This window comes from Natrix helvetica, assembly GCF_964273705.1.
Source record: "Natrix helvetica genome assembly, chromosome: 5".
In the NCBI taxonomy this organism is placed as follows: Eukaryota; Metazoa; Chordata; class Lepidosauria; order Squamata; family Natricidae; genus Natrix; species Natrix helvetica.
In genome coordinates, this window is record NC_138551.1 from 110,897,407 (window position 1) to 110,923,733 (window position 26,327).

At 43.4% G+C, this 26,327-nt stretch overlaps 1 protein-coding gene across 8 annotated transcripts in view; it reads right to left on the reverse strand.

Moving 5' to 3' along the window:
- The window catches only part of OGDHL (oxoglutarate dehydrogenase L), a 113,874-nt gene that overhangs the window by 16,345 nt on the left and 71,202 nt on the right, over window positions 1-26,327 (reverse strand). For 6 of the 8 annotated variants that reach the window (XM_081955346.1, XM_081955349.1, XM_081955344.1 and 3 more), the window contains exons 17-18: window positions 9,428-9,606; window positions 7,986-8,057 (exon numbers count right to left, since the gene is read on the reverse strand). In XM_081955346.1, coding sequence (XP_081811472.1) covers window positions 7,986-8,057; window positions 9,428-9,606 — 251 coding nt within the window. Of the gene's footprint in view, window positions 1-7,985; window positions 8,058-9,427; window positions 9,607-26,327 lie in introns of those variants that run through there. The other 2 variants (XM_081955351.1, XM_081955350.1) reach the window with 2 other exon arrangements.

Consider the following 26,327-nt stretch of genomic DNA (forward strand, 5'->3'; position numbering starts at 1 on the left):
GGCCTCCCCCTTGGTAGGACTCTTCGTCACCTGAAGTTGGGGGTCCTCTTCCAGAGGTCGGTTGGGCATTTCCCCCTCCGAGGCCTCCCCCTTAGTTGGACTCTTTGTCACCTTCAGTTGGGGATCCTCCTCCGGAGATTGTTTGCCCTTTTCCTCTTCCGAGGCCTCCCTCTTGGTAGGACACTTCGTCACTTTAAGTTGGGGATCCTCTTCCAGAGGTTGTTGGCCCAGATGACTTTTCTGTGCAGGCATCTGGGGCCCTCTCTTAACCACCGTGGCAATTGGTACACACGTTTGTTCTTCGGCAATTCCCTCCTCCGAGGCCTCCCCCTTGGTAGGACTCTTTGTCACCTTAAGTTGGGGATCCTCTTCCAGAGGTCGTTTAGGCTTTTCCCCCTCCGAGGCCTCCCCCTTAGTTGGACTCTTTGTCACCTTAAGTTGGGGATCCTCCTCCGGAGATTGTCTGCCCTTTTCCTCTTCTGAGGCCTCCCCCTTGGTAGGACACTTCCTCACCTTAAGTTGGGGATCCTCTTCCAGAGGTTGTTGGCCCAGATGACTCTTCTGTGGTGGCATCTGGGACCCTCTCTTTACCGCCGTGGTGGTTGGTGCGCACGTTTGTGGCATTGGGGCTGGAGCCAAGCACTCTGACGCTCTGTGGCCAAGTTGACAACAATGGTGGCATTTAATTGGCCCCCACGAGGAATGGAACCTATTTACATCTCTAAACTCAGGAACCGTTTCATCACACTGCCTTGCTCTCCAACTTGCAGCTGCCCCCTTGGTAAACCCTTCTTCCATGGTGGAGATTGCTTCTCTGTAGGAAGGGGGAGTAAGAATCTTTTGGGGCATTGCAGATGCACCTTGTTCCGCTTCCCATCTTGCAGGCCTGGCTTTGGTAATCCCTTCTTCCATGTTGGTGATTGCTACTCTGTAGGAAGGTGGGGTAAGAACCACTTGGGGCCTTACAGGCGCACAATTTCCCGCCATCCATCCCGCAGGCCTCCCTTTGATAATACCTTCTTCCATGGAGATTTCTTCTCTGTAGGAAGGTCTGGTAAGAACCTTTTGGGGCCTTGCAGGGGAGACTGGAACCGGTGGGGAGGTCAATCCCTCGGTTGGCCACTGCCCAGCTTTCTGCCATGGTGCCATCTGCTGAGGGAGGGCAGGTGCCCACTGGCATCCCTCCCATCCATGACCTGGGGTTAAGACCCATCCCGGGGTTGCCTGCTTCACAGGTTGCAGCTCAACCAATGATGGCTGGCTAGGGGGTTTTACGTGCCAAGGACCCTCCTGTTGGCTTGGAGGAGTTATGGGCCAAGTAGGTGCCCTTTGCTGGCTTGGATGAGTTATGGGCCAAGTAGGTGCCCTCTGCTGGCTTGGAGCATTTCCCCATGCTGATGGCAAAGGAGTTTGTAAGTAGCATCTTTTCCATCCAAGTCCTGGGAGGAAAGCCCAATTTACTGCCCAATTTGCTTCATTTACTGGTTGCAGCCCCATTTGTGGTGGCTTGCAAGTGACAGATGCTGGAAAAATTCCTTCTTCCTGCCTCCTTTGAAATTCCCATTTTGAAAGGGAATCTCTCTCCCATCTAGTTGCAGGGTGATATGCCATTTCATTTATTGCCGTCTGGAAGGAGCCCAAACCTCCGTTCTAAGGGTGTTTTTTTTTTTTTCCAATCTTGCTTCTAAGCTGGGGGGGAAGGAGGGGGAGCATGCACTCACAATTTTGCTGAAGAAGTCCGTCTGAGATTTCCTTCGTCTTGTCGCGTCTCCTCCTGCATTCCTCCAGATGCAATTAAACTGGAAACAGCATTCCATTGCCTTTGAAGTTCCGTACTCCTCTTCTTATCACCAAAAGCTTCTCATTAATTCTTCGCTGATATTTACGCTGTCCCGGTCAGCATTGGGAATGCCGAGACCCACATCACCAGATCTTCCATCACCAGCCCTTCCCCCTTGATAGGGGGAGGGAGCTAGTGAAATATTTTTAAAGTAGAGAGTTGAAATAATGTTAGGGTTCTAAATACCATGCAGAAATAAATCATTGTCCAAGGCAAAACATCCTTAATGGTGCAATTTATTCCGCAGGCATGTTAGTACTGCTATGGAAATTTCAACTCTGGAAGTACATGCTCTGGGTTCACCCAGTTAAAGTTCATGATCTCTCCCCACACCCACAAATCCATCACATGTTCCAATCATCATCTTCCACGCTGGCATGTACACCCATCTTCTTCCGGCCAGGTGTCGAGGTGCTGAGACAAAAGATGACCTTGGCTTCTACAAAAGAATGTCAACAATCCATGCTACAATCCTACTCCTTTCTATTCCCCCCTCCCAACTACTACACTATTGAAACAGCATAGAAAATTATAAGAAAGTGTGGCAGGCCAAAGATCCTAAAAAGAATATAATTACAGGCCTGACATGATAGCAAATGGATGGAGATCTCAGTCGCTTTCACGCAGCCAGTCTTTGATGGGCCTTCCGGACCAATTCCGACGCCTAAATGTGAGTTTTTGTGAGTTTTTTTTTTTTTTTCACTCCAAGAGGGGAGGGTGCTGATTCGCTGATGGCTGTGTGGAAAGACCCAAGGTCTCCGCTCCACTGTGCAGCAGTTTCTCTGCTGGGGAAGGATAATGTGGGCTTTGCTAGCCTCCACCCGGGTGGTTCTGGGGGCCCCAGGGGTTTTTGTTCCTTTTTCCTCGCCTCTGCCTCTTCTTCTGAGGAGAGGCCGCCTGTCAGGCCTGTAGTTATGTTCTTTTTAGGATCTTTGGCCTGCCACACTTTCTTATAATTTTCTATGCTGTTTCAATAGTGTAGTAGTTGGGAGGGGGGTATAGAAAGGAGTAGGATTGTAGAATGTATTGTTGACATTCTTTTATAGAAGCCAAGTCATCTTTTGTCTCCGCACCTCGACACCTGACTGGAAGCAGAGGGGTGTAGATGCCAGCGTTGAAGATGATGATTGGAACATGTGATGGATTTGTGGGTGTGGGGATAGATCATGAACTTTCAACTGGGTGGAATTCCAGGAAGAAGATCAGAGTTGGAATTCCATAGCCGTGCTAACTTGCCTGTTATGAATAAATGGGAACTTTAAGGAAGATTCTGCCTTGGACAATGATTTATTTCATACATGGTATTTAGAACGCCTTAAAGACGATGTGTACCAGAGCTGTGTGAACAGCCCTCCCCCCATGACCTGAAATACTGGTATGTGCTGGCAGCTGATGTGGAGATTGACCTAGCCAGAAATCGATACTGTGGAGGCAGCGGCTGGAACAAAGATACCCCCCCTCACATCAAAAGAGGCAGGAAAAGGTGGATCTGCAACCAAGCCCAGATCAATGGTGTGTTGGCCCCAAACCGTCTTTGGCTGGAGGGAAGAAACCCAACTGGCAGCCAGGGAAACACCGTGAAACAGGCTTGAAAGGCAAGGAAGTTGCTGATGTCCTTCCTCCAGGCCAGGAGGAGAAGGAACCCCCTCCTTCTTTGGGAAAAAGTGAAACTGACTCTGATGACAACCCCTTGGTAAGTCCCCAATTGGGCCCCATGACCATCCCAGAAGAATTAAAAGTTCCCTTGACCGGTGCCCAGCGGAAGATGCTGGCCCTTTTAGATTTTGGCTGCACCCAATGTGTAATTAGCCCTGAGGTGGTGGAAAAAATGGGTTTAAGACTGAGAACTATGAAAGTACTCATTGTCTTTTGCCAGTTGGATAGGTCAGTTGCTGAGGGAGGCATTTTGTAACCGAACCAGTGGAGATGCGGGTGGGGGACCACCAAGAATCCCTGAGTTTCATAATGACGCCGGGGATGGACTGGCCCTTCAGACTGGGATTATCTTGGCTGCAGAAATGGAACCCTCAGGTGAACTGGCGGAAAGGGTAGCTATGCATCTGTTCGGCAAAGCCAACAGAGGGGGAGGGCAAGACTTCCCACCTAGCCAGAGCTGTAATGGACTTAGCAGCTTTTTAGCATGAAAAAATTGAGAGAGGAAAAAATTCCGAAAGAGTATTGGGACCTCAAAGAGGCTTTCAGTGAAAGGGCTTCTGACAAGCTCCCGCATCACCACGCCACTGATTGCAGCATAGAAATCCTCCCAGGGGAGAAACTCCCTAAACCACAGATTTACTCAATGACCCCACGCTGGCTCTCTTCGCTTGTGTGTCAACTACAAAAACCTGAACGCCATTTGCATGGAAAACGTGTACCCTTTACTCTTCATGAAGGATATGTTAGCTCATTTGGCAAAGGGGAAAATTTTCACTAAATTAGATCTAAGGGAGGCCTATTACAGAGTCTGAATAAAAGAAGGAGATGAGTGGAAGACTGCTTTCAACTGCCCTCTGAGGTGTTTCCAGTTTAGAGTATTCCCATTTGGACTACAGGGGGCACCAGCCATCTTTATGCAGTTGATTAATGAGGTGCTTTATGAACACCTGTACAAAGGGGTGTTAGTTTACCTTGATGACATCCTCGTCTATACGGAAACACTCGAGGAATACATAAAACTTGTCCTGAAAAAACTCCGAGCCGCTGAACTTTATGCCAAATTGTCTGTGTGAATTTCACCAGGAAAAAATTGACTATTTGGGGTACCGCATCTCTCATGAGGGTATCAAAATGGATCCGGAGAAAGTCCGGGCTGTTACAGAATGGATGACCCCTTTCACCCGCCAACAGCTACAAAGTTTTTTGGGATTTGCTAACTTCTACTGCCAATTTATTCCCTCATTCGCTAGCATTGCACTGCCAATGACGAATCTCGTAAAATCAAAGGGAGAAGCAAAGCCTAGTAAGCCTTTGAAATGGACTATGGAATGTTAAGCAGCTTTTGAGAAGCTGAAATGGCTATTTGCAGCTGAACCTGTTTTAAAACACCCTGACATGGATGCATCCTTTGTGGTCCAAGCAGATGCAAGTGACGTGGCCATGGGAGCAGTGTTGCTCCAAACGAATGCAGATGGGAATCTGCAACCTTGCGCCTACAGCCCCTGAAAATTAACAGAAATGGAAAGATGATGGGCAATCTGGGAAAAGGAAGCTTTTGCAGTCCGGTGGGCCTTGCTAACTTGGCGGCATTTCCCTGACAGGGCTAAGCACCCATTTGAGGTACGGACTGATCATAAAAACCTTGAAGTGTTAAAAACCCCATGGAAACTGTTGCCTAAACAAGTTCCCTGGCACAATATTTTAACCAATTTCACTTTACACTAAAATACATACCTGGGGGAAAGAACTTTATGGCTGATGCCTTGTCCTGGCTACCCCAGTACAACATTGCCAGATCGGTGGTGATTCATCCAGTCATTCCCACCAGACACCTAGCTGCTCCAGTGGTCACCAGGAGCCAGGGAAAAGTGGATTTAGAGGTGCCCACTGATTTGACAAAAAGGCTGAGGGAAAGCCTTGCATCTGATAATTGGTTCAAGCCACACTCCGATGAGTGCACCATGCAGGATGGCCTTGCGTGAGTAAGAGCCAAGCTGTATGTTCCTGATAGTCTAAAAAGTGTTGTCCTCCAACAGGCCCATGACTCAAAAATGTCTGGGCATTTTGGTTTCGTGAATACATTACATTTGGTTAAAAGACTGTTCTGGTGGCCTTCTCTGAAAAAATACATAGAATCCTACATTGCTAGTTGTCCCATTTGTGCAGCGGCAAAGAGACCACCAGGAAAACCTCAAGGACTACTCCAAAGTGTCGCCCAACCTGGTGCACCATGGAAGGATTTTATTTTATTGTTGAGTTACCAGAAAGCCTGGGAAATACTGTCATTTGGGTGATCGCAGATTTGTTCTCCAAGCGAGTGCATTTTGTTCCCTGTTCCAAGATTCCGTTGGCAAAAATACTGGCTAAACTGTTTATTTTACATGTGTATAGGTTACATGGAGTTCCTGAATGCATTATTTCAGATAGGGGGGTCTAATTCACCTTCCTCTTCTGGAAGGAGTTCCTGAAGTTAATAGGGTCTAACTTCCACCCACCATCCACAGACGAATGGGGCTTGTGAAAGGGCTAACTCAGTTCTAGAGCAGTATCTTAGATGCTATGTCAATTATCGACAGGATAATTGGGTTGACCTCTTGCTCTATGCAGAGATGGCATACTGCAACATAGCAGTACTGGAATGACTCCTTTTAAGGTAGTGTTTGGCCAGGATTTTGTACCTATTCCTGAATTGCCTCGGGAGAAACCACAGAACTTATCTTTGTCTCAGTGGAGTGATCAGCGTCAACGTTTCTGGCTTATGACTCATAGAGCCTTAGAAGCGGCTCACCAAGCACACAAAAAACAAGCTGATAAAAAAAGGTCAAAGCCAAAAGAATATCAGGTTGGGGATAGGGTGTTCTTGTCCACTACATTTCTTCAGACTACCCAGAAATCGAAGACATTTGGTCTTAAATATGTGGGTCCTTTCCCCATTGTTAAAATTGTGAATCCTGTCACAGTGCAATTGGAATTGCCAAAAACCCTTAGGAGAATCCATCCCGTGTGCCATGTGAACTTACTAAAACCGGAACATACGTCTTTAATGTGTTCACCTCAACCCCCACCCCGTTCCCCTCTTTATTGAAGGAGAACATTATTTTGAGGCTAAGGAAATCCTGGATTCCAGGAAGCATAGGGGATGAATTCAATATTTGGTGGCCTGGAAACATTTCCCTCCATCCCATGCTGAGTGGGTGAATAAGCCCGATGTCAGAGCTCCTAAACTCTTGCAAAAGTTCCATTCTAGATATCCTGATAAACCCTAGTTGTGATATGTTTTGTTATTGCTGTTGTCTGTTTTATCTTTTTCTCCAGGGATGATGTCCTTTCTTCAGGAGGGCCGAATGTCAGCCTCTACTTTGCTTGCTTGCTATTGGCTGCCATAGTAATGGGGATGGGGGGTTGTGGTATTTGGGAAGGGAATTGCAGGTGCTGGAGGAGATTCATGAAGGGAGTTTTGGTCTCACCATCTTCTGCACATGCTGATGGCTTGTGTTTAGGTTTGGTCAAAGTCAACCATCTCTGCATACCATGAGGCCACTTGAAGATGCACCCCACACAACATCTTTGGGAGTTGCAGATTGGACATTGGGTTGGGTTATTGGGAAGAGGGCCTGGGTAAATGTTTGCGCCTTTTTGTCTCTGATCTTGCTTTTCTTTAGCTGCTTACATTTCATGTCTAGTAAAAGTAGCTTTATCTCTTACTCAATGGAGTCGGGGTTTTCTTTCTTGGATACTGAATGAGGCACGCCTGACATAAACTGACATTTTTCCAATTAGGAGCAATTTTGTGTATAAAGGGTAGGACTCCACAAATAGGGTCTTTAGTCTTGGGACCCTGGATTAAATCCCATTCCTCTGTTTCCACTAGGGAAGATCAATCTACTCTTAGCAACTAGCCATGAAACTGCATATATTTCCAATATTTGGGGTTCCCTGCCTCTTAAGTGCCAGTTTTTAGGAAGGTGAGCAAACCCATAGTTAATTTCCCTGATATATTTTAAAAACTGAATATTTCAGCCAAAGCTTCTCTGGATAAATGTAATGACTGAAAACACTAAATTATGTGGTCTATGTAACCTACTGTAAATCATGTGGCAAATCTGCTAAAATCAGATAATTTGACTGGTGTCTATGAGGTCTTGTTTGCTGTATTTTGAGTTCCTGCATCAGGTAAATAGTATGTATTAATTGGTCCACTATCTGTCCGTGCACATTTTATATTTTACTTATATGTGGTGAACCTAGTTGTGATTTTATTGATTTCTTAGCAAAGGAAGATTATAATGCGTATATGCAGAAGGGCTTTCTTCCCACTGTCAAAAGAAGGTATGCTTAATCCACCAGATAGTTTATACATTGGCTTTTTTTTTTTGCAAGTCTGCTCAATTAATATCATTGGTGGTCTAAAGCCAGTGATTGATAGGAAACGTTATTAACATGGATGAAAGAGCAGGGGAAGAGATAGATAATCAATCAACCTACTTACAGGGAATGCATCGGGATCATCGTTACTCATCTGAAGGAACCTCTCCGGCCTGGCTGATGAATGCTCCGGACCCTGATAGTTACAGCATTTGAAAGAAAATAAGTTTAATTATCTACCCTCTTAATCCAAATGAAATTGCCATTTTGGGCAGAATTGCTCCGGAAAAAGTGCAGTACAAAATCAACAGCTACAAAGGACTGCATAATATGTAAGCTGGTCCAGCAAGATATTTTAACAGTAGAAATCCTGCTTGAATCATGACATGAATTTATATCACTTGATTCAAACAGTTGAGTTGAAGCCGTAGCCTTTGCCACCAATGGCTGCCATGGAGATTTAGTAGCTCATTACTATGTGTGTATATTATAACTGTGGAATGCTTTATAACTCTAAAAAATCTCTTAGCATCTTACTAGACTTACTAGAATGAGTGTGGCTTATTCTTGGTGTACATTAAATCCCCTAAAAACATTTGCCATCTTCTTCACTAATATTTTTATTCATTGCAAAAGATTCACACTACAGAAGAACAATGGAAGGTGTGAGGATTCATGAACCAGGCAGGGGAGCTGGACCAGGGACCTCAAAGTCCTCTTCTAATCCTACTCTTCTATGAGCCTATTTCAAGCAGGTGGAACATAGAATAATAGGGTTGGAAGGTGCCTTGGAGGTCTTCTAGACAACCCCTTGCCCAAAGCAGGAAATTCTATACCAGTGATGGCTAACCTTTTTGTTCTTGTGTGCAGAAAGTATGTGCACGACCATAACGCAATGTGCATAATGCATAACACATAATGTAATGCACACCCCCTTGCATATGTCCCATCATGCATGTGCGAGTCCCCCATGTGCACTCCATGCATGCGTGTGCAACCCTTGCACTCCCTCCACCCCCACGCATGCATGCACAATTCACCACATGCACCTGTCCCCCTGACATGCGCACGCAACCTCCATGTGCCCCCCATGCAGGCATGGCATGGCATGGCATGGCAGAGATCCGAAAACCAGCTGACCGGCAGGAGGCATGCGCACATGCGTAGTGGAACTGAGCTGGTCTTCAGAGAGGGCTCTGCATGCCACCTCTGGCACGCATACCATAGGTTCGCCATCACAGTCCTGTACCTATTCTGGACTCTCTTTGAGCTTCATGAGGTGGATACACATGACCACAGAAAAAATAACAGAAAAGCAGAGTAACAGAGTTGGAAGGGACCTTGAAGGTCCTCCAGTCCAACCCCCAACCACCCAAGCAGGAGGCCCTATATACCATTTCAGACAAAGGGCTGTCCCATCTCTTCTTAAAAACTATATTTTAAAAGCGTATTTAAACAGGAAAGGCAAAATACGTAGGAAAAAATGCATTATTTCAAAGCTTCAGTAAGGAAATGAATTGCTTCCTGCAGGCCCGGAAGTCTTATTGTGATTGGCAAAAGGCCTACCATTCCTTCCATTCCGTGTGGCAAAAGAAGGACGATTCCATTGTGACGGACCCACTTGGCTTGCCCAGAACTGATGAACTGGTCAATGATGCACTGGGCAGTGTTGTGAAAATCACCAAACTGAGCTTCCCAACACACAAGCGCATTGGGACTCGACATCGCAAAACCAAGTTCAAAACCTAAGAAAGCAAGAAAGGAAAAGGTTTGATTAAACCTAACTGTTATTTATTTATTTATTTCTTAGATTTTTAGACCGCCCCCTCTCCCAACAAGGGACTAGTGCCCTAGTGGAAAATACACGGAGTCCTTCTTTAATGACAACCCCCACAAGTGAGACTGGCAAATCAGATGTTTAGTGAAGCATCGTAAAACCGTGGCCATGCTTAGGATTGGACTTCAGCTTTCCTTTCCTACAACCTGCAAAAACTGTAAAAATGTGACTACTGATCACAACGTTACTTTTTCATCATTTTTGTAACTGCAAACAGTCAGTGAACAAGGATTGCCTGTATCTACAGTATAGTTCAGGATTGAATTATTGAGCACTTGATGTGTAGTCAGAGATGTGCTAAATGTCTGGAGGATGGGAAACCAGATCAGAGAACATCCAGAGCCCAGAGAAACACAATTAAGATAAGACGACCTTTATTGTCATTTATCCGTATATATAATAGCACACATTAAAATGAAAATCCAATGCCCTGCTCTCAAAGGAAGGAATGCCACCCACTGAACAATGTCACCATCCCAAGGATGACAATAACAACATAATAACAGCAGTAGCACCAAAAATGCCAAGTTATACAAAAATTACACCAAAACGTATATTAATTAACATCCATTTTGAATACTTCCTATCATGCTTAGACACACTGGAAACAGAGTTCCCAGCCAGGATCAGAAGCTAAAATAAGGTCTTATTAGATCTCTTAATCGTTATTAATTAATAGAAACCCTCCAAAACAACTAGACACAAGAACAGTTTTTTCCCAAATGCCATCACTCTGCTAAACAAATAATTCCCTCACCACTGTCAAACCATTCACCATTACTATTACTATTACTATTACTATTAGTCTTCTCATCGTTCCTATCACCCATCTCCTCCCACTTATGACTGCAGGACTGTAACTTTGTTGCTTGTATCCTTATGATTTATATTGATATTTTTTAAAAAAACAATTTTTATTTGTTTTTGAACAAGGACAAACAAGCATAAAAATAAAAATAAAAAAACCATCTTCCATTACAAATTGTAGAAAGTGTGTCAGTTGGTTACAGTATTTACATGCATCTCTTCCAGTCACCACCTGCTTTTCATATCAAATTGCATATTTTAAATTCACCTATATTCATGTATATCATAATTATTATATCTCAACCTTAATTTGACTATAATTGTTTTTACATCCTTTTATATATAATATTCAAAATCTAGAATAGGATTATATGATAACATTCCATTAAATCACCCTAAGATCATCCAATCACAATAGATCTTTATAACATATTCTAGATAAAACTTTTAAACCTCCTCTCATAATCTCCATGTGTTGTTTATATAAAATTTATAATATTATAATATTATCAAACTAATATATCTTTATGTATTGTTATTATTATTAATCATTATTTAACTATAGCTATTGTCGCTTCATTTTATACAGACTACTAGTAAACTAAATTTAGCTTAAATTTTTTATTATACATTTTCATTGCATCAACCTGTATCTTTCCAGTAATAGTACGGTCTTATATCTCTTGCCATTTGTAGCATTAATGTTCTAGTTACTTTCTTAATAAATCTTGTATAAACTTCTCTTGGCAACATGTTATTCCTTTTGTATCTCATAAAAGCTTGAAACCCAACATCTGTTCTTTCCATCAGCTTATCTTTGGTTATCGCTAGTGCTTCTGTCAAGATTTCTCTCCTTATCCCAGTCAATTTTTCTCTTTTCTTTTTCTGTGCTTTGAAGTCTGGGGTAGAGTTTCAATCCATCTATCTCCCCTTTCCATATTCCGTTCTTTCCATTACCAACCATGCTCACTTTGTTGTCCATATCCACAGTTTTCTTATCTCTTTGCTCATTTTTTTTCTTCCATCTTTTGAACTCTGTTCTCCACTTTCTTTATTTGGTAAACATCCTCAGTTTCTCCATCAGATTTTTCTGTTTTGTATTCCATATTCTCCAATCTCTTTTCAATTCTCTATGTCACAACTAATAGATTTTGAATTTCAAACATAATCATTTGCAATGTTACAGTTTTTTTTCCTGCTGAGCCATTCTTTTAATTTTGTAGACACTGCCACTATAGGGTTCAAGGCTATTTTAATAAACTTCAAACAGGTTCATTCATTATCTTTCAAGTCAAAATGTTGTCTTCCCTCCAATACTAGTGATAGAACTACCAAAAGGCACCTGTATAAACAACTTGTGCTCTTCCTAATATCACTGTCAGTAAACAAACTGAAATAACCTCGAATTTCAAGTGATCAAAGAGAAAGAAGAAAAAAACAATGTCTCCAGCCTCCAGCCTCTAAGTGGCAGTGTAACTGCTTTTCCTCTTGTTGTTACAACACTCTTTATAATCCTTATTATTTTCTTTATATTCCAAGCTTAAGAAAGAAAAAACCCCTTAAATGGAGATCAAAAGCAATCCAATCAATCAAATCAAGCATTATAAAAAAAGGAGAATTTTAATCCATAGGTATAAGCAAAAGTGAAAAAAGAAGAAGAAAGAATTAATCCATTCAGTTTAAAAAATAAGGAGTCCCTGCAAAAGTTCCATCTGTGAAAAAAAAATGAAACTAGATAACACACTAAGTTCAATGCAGATCAATCTCGCCGGCTACAGTCTTCGGTCTTCAATCTTAACTTAACTTAAAATTTTTCTTGGGTAGTCTCTTCCTCTAATAATAAAATTTCCTCACCAATTCAACACACTTTCTCTTTCCACTTTCTTTCCATTCCAGAGCTGTCCCAACTTCAGCAGCTTCATTAGCTGCGTTTCTGTCGCCGGAAAAAAAGGACTATTCCTAGATCTTTCAGGGACTTTGCGGTGTCCCTGAGATCAGCAGGAGGTGCCTTTCTCAATCATCGTCTCTGTGGGATGGTTTAGGTCCAAATGGACCGTCCAGCAGCAGAAATTCGACTGCGATCTCGGAGCACCCAGATTGCACGTTGTGCCATCAGCTCTCCTCTCATGATTTATATTGATATTGATTGTTTATTTGTACCCTATGACTATCATTAAGTGTTGTACCATATGATTCTTGACAAATGTTTCTTTTCTTGTATGTACACTAAGAGCCTATGCACCAAAGAGAAATTCCTTGTGTTCAAATCATACTTGGCCAATAAATAATTCTATATTCTATTCCTTATGGTTTGTCTGTCAAAAAGTCTTCTACATATTCTATGTTTCCAGTTCGGAAATCATCATGGTTTCTGAAACTTGAGTTCTCAGCCTTTGTATTTAAACTAATCTAAACTAGTTTAGAAAAACTATACATCAGTTAAGAAATGTCATAGGTCTGGGAATAAATCTAGCTTCTGTTTATTTGTATGGTATACTTATTGACACACTATGGAGATAGAAAATTAATTCAAGTAATGTAGAAAAAAAGTGCAGTATGCTTAAAACATGACATGTGGATACAGGCCAAAGTTGCTGCAGTTTCAATTCTTTAAAGTGGTTGTATTCTAAATTTATCTGGAATGCTTTCAAATGTTAAATGAATCACTCCCCCCTCCCCGCTACAAAATGATTAACACTTTTACAGTAAAATACTGACTTAGAAAATACCAAGAAAACTCTCTGCAATTCTGTTGTGTTGTGCCACAGTACAAGATTTCAAGCAGAGCTGGAAACTTCATGGAAACATTAAATGACACTAACCTAGTTTACTTTTTATCACATGACAACATCAAGCTATTTGTCTTTATGACTGTGTTGCTATGACAGATAATGTCTTTTAGATTAAAAAAATATCCCCCCCTGCCATTTGTCTCTCTCGTTTTCTGCCCTCGAGATATCTTTTCCTAAATGTTTGCACTGAAATAGGTCACAAGATTGGTAAGGGTACAAATTGTGTGTTGCCCATTAAGACTTTATCTTCAACTTAAGTCAAAGGGAGGGAAAAGAATATAAATACTTGCCCATGTGATGTGCTAATATATGACTGTGTGTGTATCTTCATAAAGGACTTAGATGGGGGAATAGAAGGGGAACTAACTACATTTGCAGATGATACAAGCTGGTAGTTATAGCCAACATCCCAGATGAGAGGCTCAGACTTGAACACTGGGCCCTATCTAACAAATGAAATTCAATGTAGAGAAAAGTAAAGTCCTACACTTAGGTAAGAAAAAACAAAAGTACACATATAGACTGGGCAAAACTCTATAAAGCCTTAGTATGACCATGCCTAGAATACTGCATCCAGTTTTGGTCACCGTGCTATAAAAAAGATGTTGAGACTCTCGACAAAGTAGAAAGAAGAGCGACCAGGATGATTAGGGGACTGGAGACTAAAACATATGAAGAACGGTTACAAGAACTGAGCTTGGCTAGTCTAGTGAAGAGAAGGACCAGGGGAGACATGAGAGCAATCTTCCAATATTTGAGGGGCTGCCAGAGAGGAGGGGATCAACATGTTTTCCAAAGCACTCAAAGGCCACACAAGGAATAATGGATGGAAACTGATCAAGGAGAGATTCAACCTAGAAATAAGGAGAAATTATCTGACAGTGAGAACACTTAAATCATAGAACAGCTTGCCTACAAAAGTTGTGGGAGCTTCATCACTGGAAACTTCCAAGAGCCTGAACTGCCATCTATCAGAAATGGTATAGGGTCCCCTGCTTGGGTGGGGGGGTTGGACTAGATGACCTACAAGGTCCCTTCCAACTCAGTTACTCTGTTATTTCTGTTATATAAATACCCTGTTCTCAATAAAAAATCCTCAGGTAAAGGTTCTGAAACACATTACAAGTATTGGAGACTTGATAGATTCCCCCGAGAAGAAAAAGATTCTCTTCTATGAAGATAAGCTGGTGGGGGTTGTTAAGTAAGTAAGCTCCCCATTAAGAGAGCGAGTGTACAGAGAAGCGTAATGAGAGTGGTATGGAAGAACACGCACAAACCAGATACAGGGACACCGAATAGTATAAATAATAGTAGTTTACTATGTGGAAATATAGAGGTATTCAGAGTTCAATTTAAAGTCCAAGTCATACACGGTTCAGTTTGTCAGTTCTTAATGTTCTCAGTTAAGGAATATTCCTTCGAACACAGTCCAGTATCAAATAATCAGTTTAGCACACAAAGCAGGTAACAGCAGCAAAAACAAAGTAACTCACGATACATCCACCGATCAGCATCTAACAAACAGAGAGCTATCAGTCATTCTGGCTCCCTCTTATGGCTGCTTGAGGTAACAGCAGCCAATCACATTACAGCAGTACTTAAAGAAACAGTACTACCATCCTGGTTTATATATTGCTAAACCAACTGTTAGTTTACCAAGGTTAGTTTACCAAGGTTAGTTTACTGTTAGTTTACCAAGGTCGTCTCTGTGCTGTGACCGGGCCGGAAGCCGGACTGGCGCGGGTCTAGATAGTCGGTTTCCTCCAGGTGACGTGGGCGACTGCGAGCCACTACATGTTTATTGGACCCGTGTCCCTCCTGGCTTGTACTGGCATCCTGGGAGGTTACACGAGGCTGGCTCCTGGGTCTTGTGAACGCTTCATTGGAGGAGGGGTCCTTGCCGGTCGCCTTGAAAGAGGCGGTGGTGAGGCCCCTACTCAAGAGGCCTTCCCTGGACCCGGTGGAGCTAGCTAATTATCGTCCCGTCTCCAACCTTCCCTTTTTAGCGAAGGTTGTAGAGAGTGTGGTGGCAGAACAGTTCCCACGTCACCTGGAGGAAACCGACTATCTAGACCCGCGCCAGTCCGGCTTCCGGCCCGGTCACAGCACAGAGACGACCTTGGTCGCGTTGGTGGATGATCTCTGGAGGGCCTGAGATAGGGGTTGCTCCTCTATCCTGGTCCTATTAGATCTATCAGCGGCCTTCGATACCATCGACCATGGTATCCTATTGCGCCGGCTGGAGGGGATGGGAGTAGGGGGCACCGTTTTGCGGTGGTTCTGCTCCTACCTCTCCGACCGGACGCAATGTGTGTTGGCAGGGGAGCAGAGGTCGACCCTGAGGCCACTCACTTGTGGGGTGCCGCAGGGGTCGGTCCTCTCGCCCCTCCTGTTCAACACATACATGAAGCCGCTGGGTGAGATCATCCGTGGTTTTGGGGTTGGATACCATCTGTACGCTGATGACACACAGCTGTACATTTCCACCCCAAACCACCCCAACGAGGCCGTCGAAATGATGTCCCGGTGCTTGGAAGCCGTTCGGGTCTGGATGGGGGACAACAGACTCAGACTCAACCCCTCCAAGACTGAGTGGCTGTGGCTACCGGCGCCCCGGTTCAACCAGTGGATTCCATCGCTGGCCATAGGGGGCGAGCAACTGCCCCCCGTGGAACAGGCGCGCAATTTGGGCGTCCTCCTTGATGCCCGGCTGTCGATGGACGACCATGTGGCAGCCGTGGCAAGGGGGGCGTTCCACCAGGTTCGCCTGGTGCGCCAATTGCACCCCCTATTGGATCGGGATGCCTTACGCACGGTCACTCATGCGCTGGTGACGTCTCGCCTGGACTACTGCAATGCTCTCTACATGGGGCTCCCCTTGAGATGCACCCGAAGACTACAGCTAGTTCAGAATGCGGCCGCGCAGGCCATCATGGGAGGGACAAGATACTCCCATATAACACCACTCCTGCGTGAGCTGCACTGGCTGCCTGTGGTTTTTCGGGTGCGTTTCAAGGTGTTGGTTACTATCTTCAAAGCGCTCCATGGCACGGGACCTAGTTACCTGCGGGATCGCATCTCACCTCATACATCCCTGCGACCAATCCGCTCTCACAGGGAGGGACTCCTCCGGGTGCCGTCCACTAAGCAGTGTCAACGGGCGGCACCCAGGAGCAGAGCCTTCTCTGTGATGGGCCCAACCCTCTGGAATGACCTCCCCCCCGATATTAGAACTACCACCGACCTCCGCTCCTTCTGACAGAAGCTTAAGACCCACCTGTTCCAATTAGCTGGCTTAACTGATTTATAGTCCCATTTTAACCTCCTGGCAAACATCTTATTGGGTAGTTTTTAAGGGTATTTTAATGTTTATTTGTATTTTATTTAAATATTGTACAGTCCACATCCTACCTCCTCCATGTACCTATTTGTATATTTAATGTATAGCTATATTTTGTATTCATACTGTTTTAATATGACTGTACACTGCCCCGAGTCCTGTTTAGGAAAGGGTGCGGTTTATAAATTAAAGTTTATTTATTTATTTAGATATAAAATATAAACCATTTGTTAATTTGGCAGTAACCCTATTACCTTCCTTTTCAATGATACATTTATCTCCCCTAAAGGTTACTACATAGCCAATATTAACTAGAGTCCTTACTGATAATAAATTAAATTTCAGTTTAGGTATATACAATATGGATAAATGTTCATTTAAATGTTCATGTTCACCAGATGCTTTCACCCTCCATCCATTTGCCAAAGATACATGTTGCTTGCTGGTGGATAATTTTAGGACCTCAAGAGAAGATACAAAATCATCATAACTCTCATCCAGTGAGGACAGAATGATGTAGACTTGATCTAATTCTGAGAAAATAAATTCCTTTTCATGTAGCTCTTGGAAAACCCCTTTCATAAAGTTTAAATGAGCTAACATATCTCCACCCTTCAGAAGACGTGCCCTAAACAGATTGCAGGTAAGATGTATATGTGCACCTACAGTATCACGTACATAAATCTTCTTCAAATTCTCCCAACATCTTGCTGCAGAATTCTCCCGACAAATATGAACTAATTGTTGGTCAGTCAGTGTTAGACCAATTATACACAATGCTCGTTTGTTGCATCATTGAAACTCTGCTATCTTCTTGGCACCATCCTCGTCATCTGGATCCCAAGTCACGTCCCGTGGATTCTGTATAGCATCCCATAATCCCTCACTACGCAGGATAGGCTGCATTTCATAGACCAGGAAACATAGTTTGTCCCATCTAACCGGGTTATTAGTGATAGACCTGCTGATGGGGCATTTTGTGTTTGCAATGCAAAAGAGAAAAAAACTTTGATTCTGTTTTTGTAAACTAGACAGGCTTATTGTTATAGAAATGGCTTGGACAGATTGTTATGTAAAAGCAAAAAGTTGTGGTTGTATTGTTACCTTCTATTGTGCTAAAGAGTGTCCGAAGTCGGTGCCTTTTTCTTTTTTACTCTCCTGCTAAACTGCACCCACTTTTCCCCTCCCTCTTCTATTACTTTTCATAGGTTTTTTCCTTGTATTTTATATTTTTATAAACTAATAAAAAAGTTAAGCATGAGAGTATTCAAGTAAAACTAGAATGATGGGGAAATTTGATAGGCAGTAATTAAATAAGCTGGAATAGTAAACTTCCAATTGTAGAATTCATTTTACTTAAATAAATAAATAAATAAATATAGATTAACAGAGTTGGAAGGGACCTTGGAGGTCATCTCTCCTGCCCAAGCAGGAGACCTACACCATTTCTGAGAGATGGCAGTCCAGTCTCTTCTTGAAGGGATAAAGCTCCCACAACTTCCAAATGCAACTTCTGTTCCATTGGTTGATTATTCTCACTGTCAGAACATTTCTCCTTATTTCCAGTTTGAATCTCTCCTTGTTCAGTTTCCATCCATTGTTCCTTGTCTGGCCTTCGGGTTCCTTGGAAAATAGCTTGACCCCCCTCCTGCTCTCTGTGGCACCCCCTCAAATATTGGAAGACTGCTATCATGTCTCCCCGGTCCTTCTCTTCACTAGACTAGCCATGCCCAGTTCCTGCAACCGTTCTTCATATGTTTTAGTCTCCAGCCTCCTAATCTGAGGTGGCATTCAGCCAATTCTGGCAGGTTCTGGAGAAGAAATTTTGAGTAAGCTGGACCTGCCCCTGCTGCCTCCCAGCCGATCTTCTTTTACAATACAATACAATAGTAGAGTTGGAAGGGACCTTGGAGGTCTTCTAGTCCAACCCCCTGCCTAGGCAGGAAACCCTATACTGTTTCAGACATATGGCTTTCCAACAACTTCTTAAAGACTTCCAGTGTTGGGGCATTCACAACTTCTGGAGGCAAGCTGTTCCACTGATTAATTGTTCTGTCAGGAAATTTCTCCTCAGTTCTAAGTTGCTTCTCTCCTTGATTAGTTTCCACCCATTGCTTCTTGTTCTACCCTCAGGTGCCTTGGAGAATAGTTTGACTCCCTCTTCTTTGTGGCAACCCCTGAGTTATTGGAACACTGCTATCATATCTCCCCTAGTCCTTCTTTTTCTTAAGCTACCCAGTTCCTGCAACCGTTCTTCATATGTTTTAGTCTCCAGTCCCTTAATCATCTTTGTTGTTCTTCTCTGCACTCTTTTTAGAATCTCCACATCTTTTTTACATCGTGGCGACCAGAACTGAATGCAGTATTCCAAGTGTGGCCTTACCAAGGCATTATAAAGTGGTATTAACATTTCATGTGATCTTGATTCTATCCCTCTATTTATGCAGCCTAGAACTGTGTTGGCTTTTTTGGCAGCTGCTGAACACTGCTGGCTCATATTGATGAAGATGTTGAAGAGTACTGGGCCTAAAACAGAAAGCTGGGCAGTGGCCAACCAAGGGATTGACCTCCCCACCGGTTCCAGTCTCCCCTGCAAGGCCCAAAAAGGTTCTTACCAGACCTTCCTACAGAGAAGAAATCTCCATGGAAGAAGGGATTACCAAACAGAGGCCTGCAGTGTGGATGGCGGGAAAATGTGTGCCTGCAAGGCCCCAAGTGGTTCTTAACCCACCTTCCTACAGAGTAGCAATCACCAACATGGAAGAAGGGATTACCAAAGCCAGGCCTGCAAGATGGGAAGCGGGACAAGGTGCATCTGCAAATGCCCAAAAGGTTCTTACCCCACTTTCCTACAGAGAAGCAATCTCCACCATGGAAGAAGGGTTTACCAAGGGGGCAGCTGCAAGTTGGAGAGCAAGGCAGTGTGATGGAACGGTTCCTGAGTTTAGAGATGTAACTAGGTTCCATTCCTCGTGGGGCCCAATTAAATGCCACCATTGTTGTCAAGGTGGCCACAGAGCGTCAGAGTGCTTGGCTCCAGCCTCAATGCCACAAACGTGCGCTCCAACCACCATGGCGGTAAAGAGAGGGTCCCACATGCCACCACAGAAGAGTCATCTGGGCCAACAACCTCTGGAAGAGGATCCCCAACTTAAGGTGAGGAAGTGTCCTACCAAGGGGGAGGCCTCGGAAGAGAAAAAGGGCAGACAATCTCCGGAGGAGGATCCCCAACTTAAGGTGACAAAGAGTCCAACTAAGGGGGAGGCCTCGGAGGAGGAAAAGCCTAAACGACCTCTGGAAGAGGATCCCCAACTTATGGTGACGAAGAGTCCTACCAAGGGTGAGGCCTCGGAGGAGGGAATTGCCGAAGAACAAATGTGTGTACCAATCGCCATGGTGGTAAAGAGAGGGCCCCAGATGCCAGCACAGAAAAGTCATCTGGGCAAACGACCTCTGGAAGAGGATCCCCAACTTAAGGTGACAAAGAGTCCTACCAAGGGGGAGGCCTCGGAGGAGGGAATTGCCGAAGAACAAATGTGTGTACCAATCCCCATGGTGGTAAAGAGAGGGCCCCAGATGCCAGCACAGAAAAGTCATCTGGGCCAACAGCCTCTGGAGGAGGATCCCCGACTGAAGGTGACAAAGAGTCCAACTAAGGGGGAGGCCTCAGAGGGGGAAATGTCCAACCGAACTCTGGAAGAGGATCCCCAACTTCAGGTGGCGAAGAGTCCTACCAGGGGGGAGGCCTCGGAGGAGGAAAAAGGCCAGCCGTGGATGATTGAATCCAAGAGCCCAGAACCTACAGCACCTGCAGCAGAGAGCCCTAAACGGCCATGGGAAGAGGTCGCAATGGACTTCATTGTGGAACTCCCAGACAGCAGTGGGCATAAAGTAATTTGGACAGTTATTGATTTGTTTTCTAAGCAGGCACACTTTATTGCTTGCTCAGGATTGCCATCCGCAAACGAATTAGCGAAAATGTTTGTGAAACACATTTATCGCCTGCACGGAGTACCCAAGAGGATCATTTCAGACCGCGGAGTCCAGTTCACAGCCAAGTCTGAAGAGAGGTCCTGAGATCCATTGGGTCCACACAAGAACTGAGCTCATAGGTTCATCCCAGCATGAATGGCGCAGCAGAGGAAGTCAATGCGGTGGTGGAACAATACATCCGGTGTTTTGTGGACTATCAGCGAGACAACTGGTCGGACTTGCTACCCTTCGCCGAAGTGGCGTACAACGATGCGGTCCACAGCAGCACAGGATTAGCAGGTTTCCAGATTACCAGTGGCATGGAAGTTGTTGCCATGTCTGAGCTGCCTAGAGAACCTCCTTCCTTCATGTCTTTGAGTGAATGGAGGGACATGCTAAAGAAAGGATGGGAGAATACGAAGAAGGCTCTAGCAGTTGCGGCAGAAGCCTACCAGAAGCAAGATGATCAACATCGCTCGCTCCAAAACCCCTACCGTGTGGGGGACAATGTTTTTGTATCTACCAAATACATAAGATTAGAAATGCCTAGCAAGGAATTGGGTCCAAAATTTCTAGGTCCATTCCCAATAGTGAAGATAGTTAACCCAGTTACAGTTCAACTCAGTCTACCCAGAAGTCTATGGGAAATTGACCCAGAATTTCATTGTAGCTTGTTGAAACCAGTAATTGGGTCTAACATAAGAGCATCCACCCAAGCTCAATATCCTTCTGTAGTGATAGAAGGGGAAACACAATCTGAGGTGGAAAAAATTGTACATTTCAGGCTGAATAGGGGTCGCTTACAGTACTTAGTGCATTGGAAGGGTTACCCTTGGTCTGAAGCTACTTGGGTGAACAGTGGGAACCTAAAAGTGGAGAAGTTAGTAAAGCAATTCAATGGGAAGTTTCCCGAGAAGTCAAAGGGTTCCCCTGGGTGGAGAAGAGGTGGTTAATTTTGTTATGTTAACTTTTATGTTATTCTCTTTGCAGGAAACGTTTTTCTTTTGAGGAGAGGCCGCCTGTCAGGCCTGTAGTTATGTTCTTTTTAGGATCTTTGGCCTGCCACACGTTCTTATAATTTTCTATGCTGTTTCAATAGTGTAGTGGTTGGGAGGGGGGAATAGAAAGGAGTAGGATTGTAGAATGGATTGTTGACATTCTTTTGTAGAAGCCAAGGTCATCTTTTGTCTCCGCACCTCGACACCTGACCGGAACCAGAGGGGTGTAAATGCCAGCGTGGAAGATGATGATTGGAACATGTGATGGATTTGTGGGTGTGGGGATACATCATGAACTTTCAACTGGGTGAACCCACAGGATGTAATTCAGAGTTGGAATTTTCCATAGCCGCGCTAACATGCCTGTAGAATAAATTGGACCTTTAAGGATGTTTTGCCTTGGACAATGATTTATTTCTGGATGGTATTTAGAACCCTAACAGCTGGTTTCTTTTGGGAGCTGTTATTTTTCTTTTTCATTGGTATTGTGCTAGACTGGGCTTTTGTAATCTCATTTTTCAAAATTTCCCAAGCTTCTTGAGTTGTTTTCCCCTTGAGGATTCTCATCCATGGAATTTTTCCCAAGCTCTCTCTAAGTTTATTGAAATTAGCTTTCTTAAAGTCTAAGACTCTAGTTTGACTTTGTTCTACTACTTGTGTTTGCATAATGTTGAATTCCAATATTGCATGGTCACTTGCCCCCAGGGTTCCTATGGCTTCAACACCTTCTATCATTTCCTCTCTATTAGTGAGAATTAAGTCCAATATGGCTGATCCCCTTGTTCCCTTCTCTACTTTTTGGAAAACAAAGTTGTCTGCTAGGTTTGTTAGGAACCTGTTGGATCTTCCACTTGGTGCAGAGTTTGTTTACCAGTTGATGTCAGGGTAGTTAAAATCTCCCATTACTATTGTGGTGTGCTTCCTACATACCTTAGTTAGCTGACTAGCAAAAAGTTCACCTACTTCCTCTGCTTGGTTGGGTGGCCTCTAGTATAGACCTATGGCAATGTCATTTCCCCCACAACCTTTAATATTGACCCAAATGCATTCAAGATAGTTCTCATCATTGTTGTGCTCTATTTCTGTAGAGACGTAGTTATTTCTTATATATAGTGCAACTCCACCTCCTCTTTTATTTGGTCTATTTCTTTTAAATAAATTAAATCCTTCTAGCTGTATGTTCCATTTGTCGGTTTCATCCCACCAAGTTTCTGTAATGGCAATAATATCGTATTTGCCCTCTTTTACTTGAATTTCTAATTCGCCCTGTTTATTCCTCATACTCTGTGCATTGGTGTATAAACATTTGAGTCCATTTTGATTGACCTTGTGTTTACTGTCTACATAACCTGTGTTATGCCTGACTGTCCCTATTTTCTTGCCACTTGTGTGATTCATGCACATGGTATGGCAATCACTATTAAATGCTTGGTTTTGCTTGACAGCAGGAGTGATAATCTTACGCACACACACATCTATGTTACATGCACTTATAACCCTATGAATTTTAGTTTGCTGGGGACAGAAATGTTCTGTATCTATTAATTCTCTGTCCCCGCTCTTCTGTTTAAATGTTTATCAAGAAAATCTGTGAATTTAATGCCAAGTAACTCAGTCCCTTTCTTGGATGGGTGCAACCCATCTCTTTTGTACAGTTTTTCATTGGACCAGCTACAGGCATCGTGACAAACCAAAGCCTTCCCTTTTACACCACTCCTTTAGCCACACATTAAACTCTGCTACATGCTGGCCCTTCCCTTTTTGTTCCTTATATACTGGTAAAACCTCTGAAAAGATAAGCCTACAACCTATACTATTAAGTTCATACCCCAAGTTCTGGAAATCATTCTGCACAGAAAGTACATCTTTCTGGGACAGATCATTAGTGCCAAGATGTATAATAGCATCAACATCACAGTCCTTACTTGCATTCTTGACTATCTTAAGCATATCTTGTCTCTGCTGCCAGTAGCACCTGGCAGACACCTGACCTCTTTTAAAACCTCCATATCCTTTCCTAAATTTACATCCCTTAAGATTGAATCACCAACCAGAAGGTGGCTTCTCTTTTTGTATACCTTGCTCTTCTTCTGCGACTGATGTGTGATACCTGATTCCCCATTTCGCCTTTCTGAAGAAAGTTCTTCATTTTGGACCACGATCCTCTGCTTATTTGAGTCATCATTATCACAACTACCTTGACCTATCTCTTTAGTGTCCACATTAAGGTCAGCAAGGGCACTATATCTGTTTTGCTGAGTCACAGCAAAAGCTTTGTGTTTATGGTTCACAGCTCTCAACCTGCCAGATCCCACGGTTGTCCAGACTGCCCTTCTCCTGCAAGATCTTTGTGGCAGAGGGGGCTGATAGCATGGCATCTCCATAGAGTGGAATGGCTGAAGTAGACACCTAGTTTCTGCTTGGAGAGCACAGATTACAGATTCTAAATAGGTAATCTGTCTATGTAGACTAGCAATTTGTTTACAAAGGGGACAGTATCAAAATTTGAAAAGAGTACTGCGAAAGACAGGTGCAAAACAGCTATTACATTGAACTAAGCCGGTCATTTTGAAATAAAATAAAATCACAATCTCAAGCACACTAATCCAGAATGTATTATTGCTATTTTGCTTTAGCGCGGGCCCCCACCTCAGTCTCTTTGTCTCTCTGACTCACCCCCATTCTATCCAGCAGCTCCAATCCCAGCTTCAGGAAGGTTCAAATGATCTTTTGTTGCCCTGCGCAGGAGAATGGAGCTGGAAAGCAGGTTAGTGGGGTGGAGAGGGAATGGGGATTTTGCAGTATCCTTCCCCTGCCACGCCCACAAAACCAGTAGTAAAAAAAAAATGAATCCCACCACTGCCCCTAATCACCTTGGTTGGTCTTCTCTGCACTTTTTCTAGAGTCTCAACATCTTTTTTATATTGTGGTGACCAAAACTGGATGCAGTACTCTAGGTGTCGTTTTACTAAGACTTTATAGAGTGGTATTAGTACCTCACTTGATCTTGATTGTATCCCTCTGTTAATGCAGTTTAGGATTGCATTGGCTTTTTTGGCTGCTGCTGCACACTGCTGGCTCCTATTTAGCTGGTTGTCCACTAAGACTCCAAGATCCCTCTCACAATCACTGCTATTAAGCCTGGTTTCACCCAGTTTATATGTGTACTTTGGGTTTTTCTTACCTAAGTGTAAGACTTTACTTTTCTCTACAATATGACTACAGAAGAAAGTGACAGATAATAGAATAGAATAGCAGACTTAGAAGGGACCTTGGATGTCTTTTAGGTCAACCTCCTGCTTAGGCAGGAAATCCTAGACCACTCAGACAAATGGCTATCCCATTTTCCTTACCTACAGCCTGAGTTTACAAATACAGAAAAAAGAACGATATGGAAAAATCATTCTGCAGTTCTTGAAATCCAGTTCATTTCTGCAGGTACCTGGTGAACGTTAATTGGTTCCATCCTCCATGTTAAATTTACTGAGTTGAAGACAGTAGGGTCAGCTCTGATAAGAAATTGGCTGGAGGCTGCCAACAAATTCCAGGGCTGTTAACCGTATTTTGAAGTCCAAAAACACGTTGGAAGATAATAATATTAAACTGCTTCCATGCTATTGTTAGCTAAACTTCATGTATTTCTCTGTACAGTGATGAGGAGCCAAGCCTTCCTCAAAGAATCATCTGAAATTCACTTTTTTCCCTACCTGTGAAAGAACAGCTAGAAGAGCCAACCTACGGCCTTTCTTCTTCTTTTTTCCAAGGTACCAACCCCAGAGTGACGAAGAGCTTGGGCAGCCAGCCAGAGCAGGAAGCCATGCCGGGGCAAAGAGCTTTGGGCCAAAGGGAAGCCAGGGGCGACTTGGGTGCAGCAACCTTCATCAGAGAGGCCCCTTCATAGACATTGATTGATTGGAGCATTTTAAAGGACTCCATGGCATCTGGTAAATGGGGTACCCGTGGGACAGTTGGGATGTGGGATTGCAGCCACAGTGGCTACCTTGGGCAGACCTTTCCCTGGTTTGCTTTGCTGCTTCCACTACACCTGAAAAAACCATACATATATAGGTAAGAGTTCATCGGATGTGTATTTCAATCTATCTCTCCAACTGTCTGCCTGCCTGCCTGCCCACCCACCCAGCTATCCATCCATCCATCTGTCTGCCTATAATCAATCTATCAATCTATCAATCTATCATCCATGTATGTATCTATCATCTATCTATCATCTATCACCTATCTATCATTTATCTATGTATTATCTATCTATCATCTATCTATCTATCTATCTATCTATCTATCAATCAATCAATCAAGAATCCGTATGTTTCTATCAAGTATCTATATATCATTCCTAAGCAAATGTGCCAAACATCAATCCATTATTATTCCAGACTGAATCTTTTTTTAAAATATACTTTTTTAGAGTTGATATTTGTTATGTTTTAGTTAAAATTGTTTGTTCCTTGGATTTGTGCTTTTCTTCTTTTCTGACTACTGGGTTCATATTATAGTGTTACATTTTAACCTGATTCACAGGAAAATATTTTTGTTCCTTAACAGCCTAAAGGCAACCAAAGAAACGACCATTCTAATTAAACATAATATTAATAATAACAATAACATGGCTGAAAAAAATTACACCACAACCTCAGAAAGGCTGATAGCTGAAAGGCAGAATTGGACGCAGTCCCTGATACAGGCAAACATGCTGAATGAC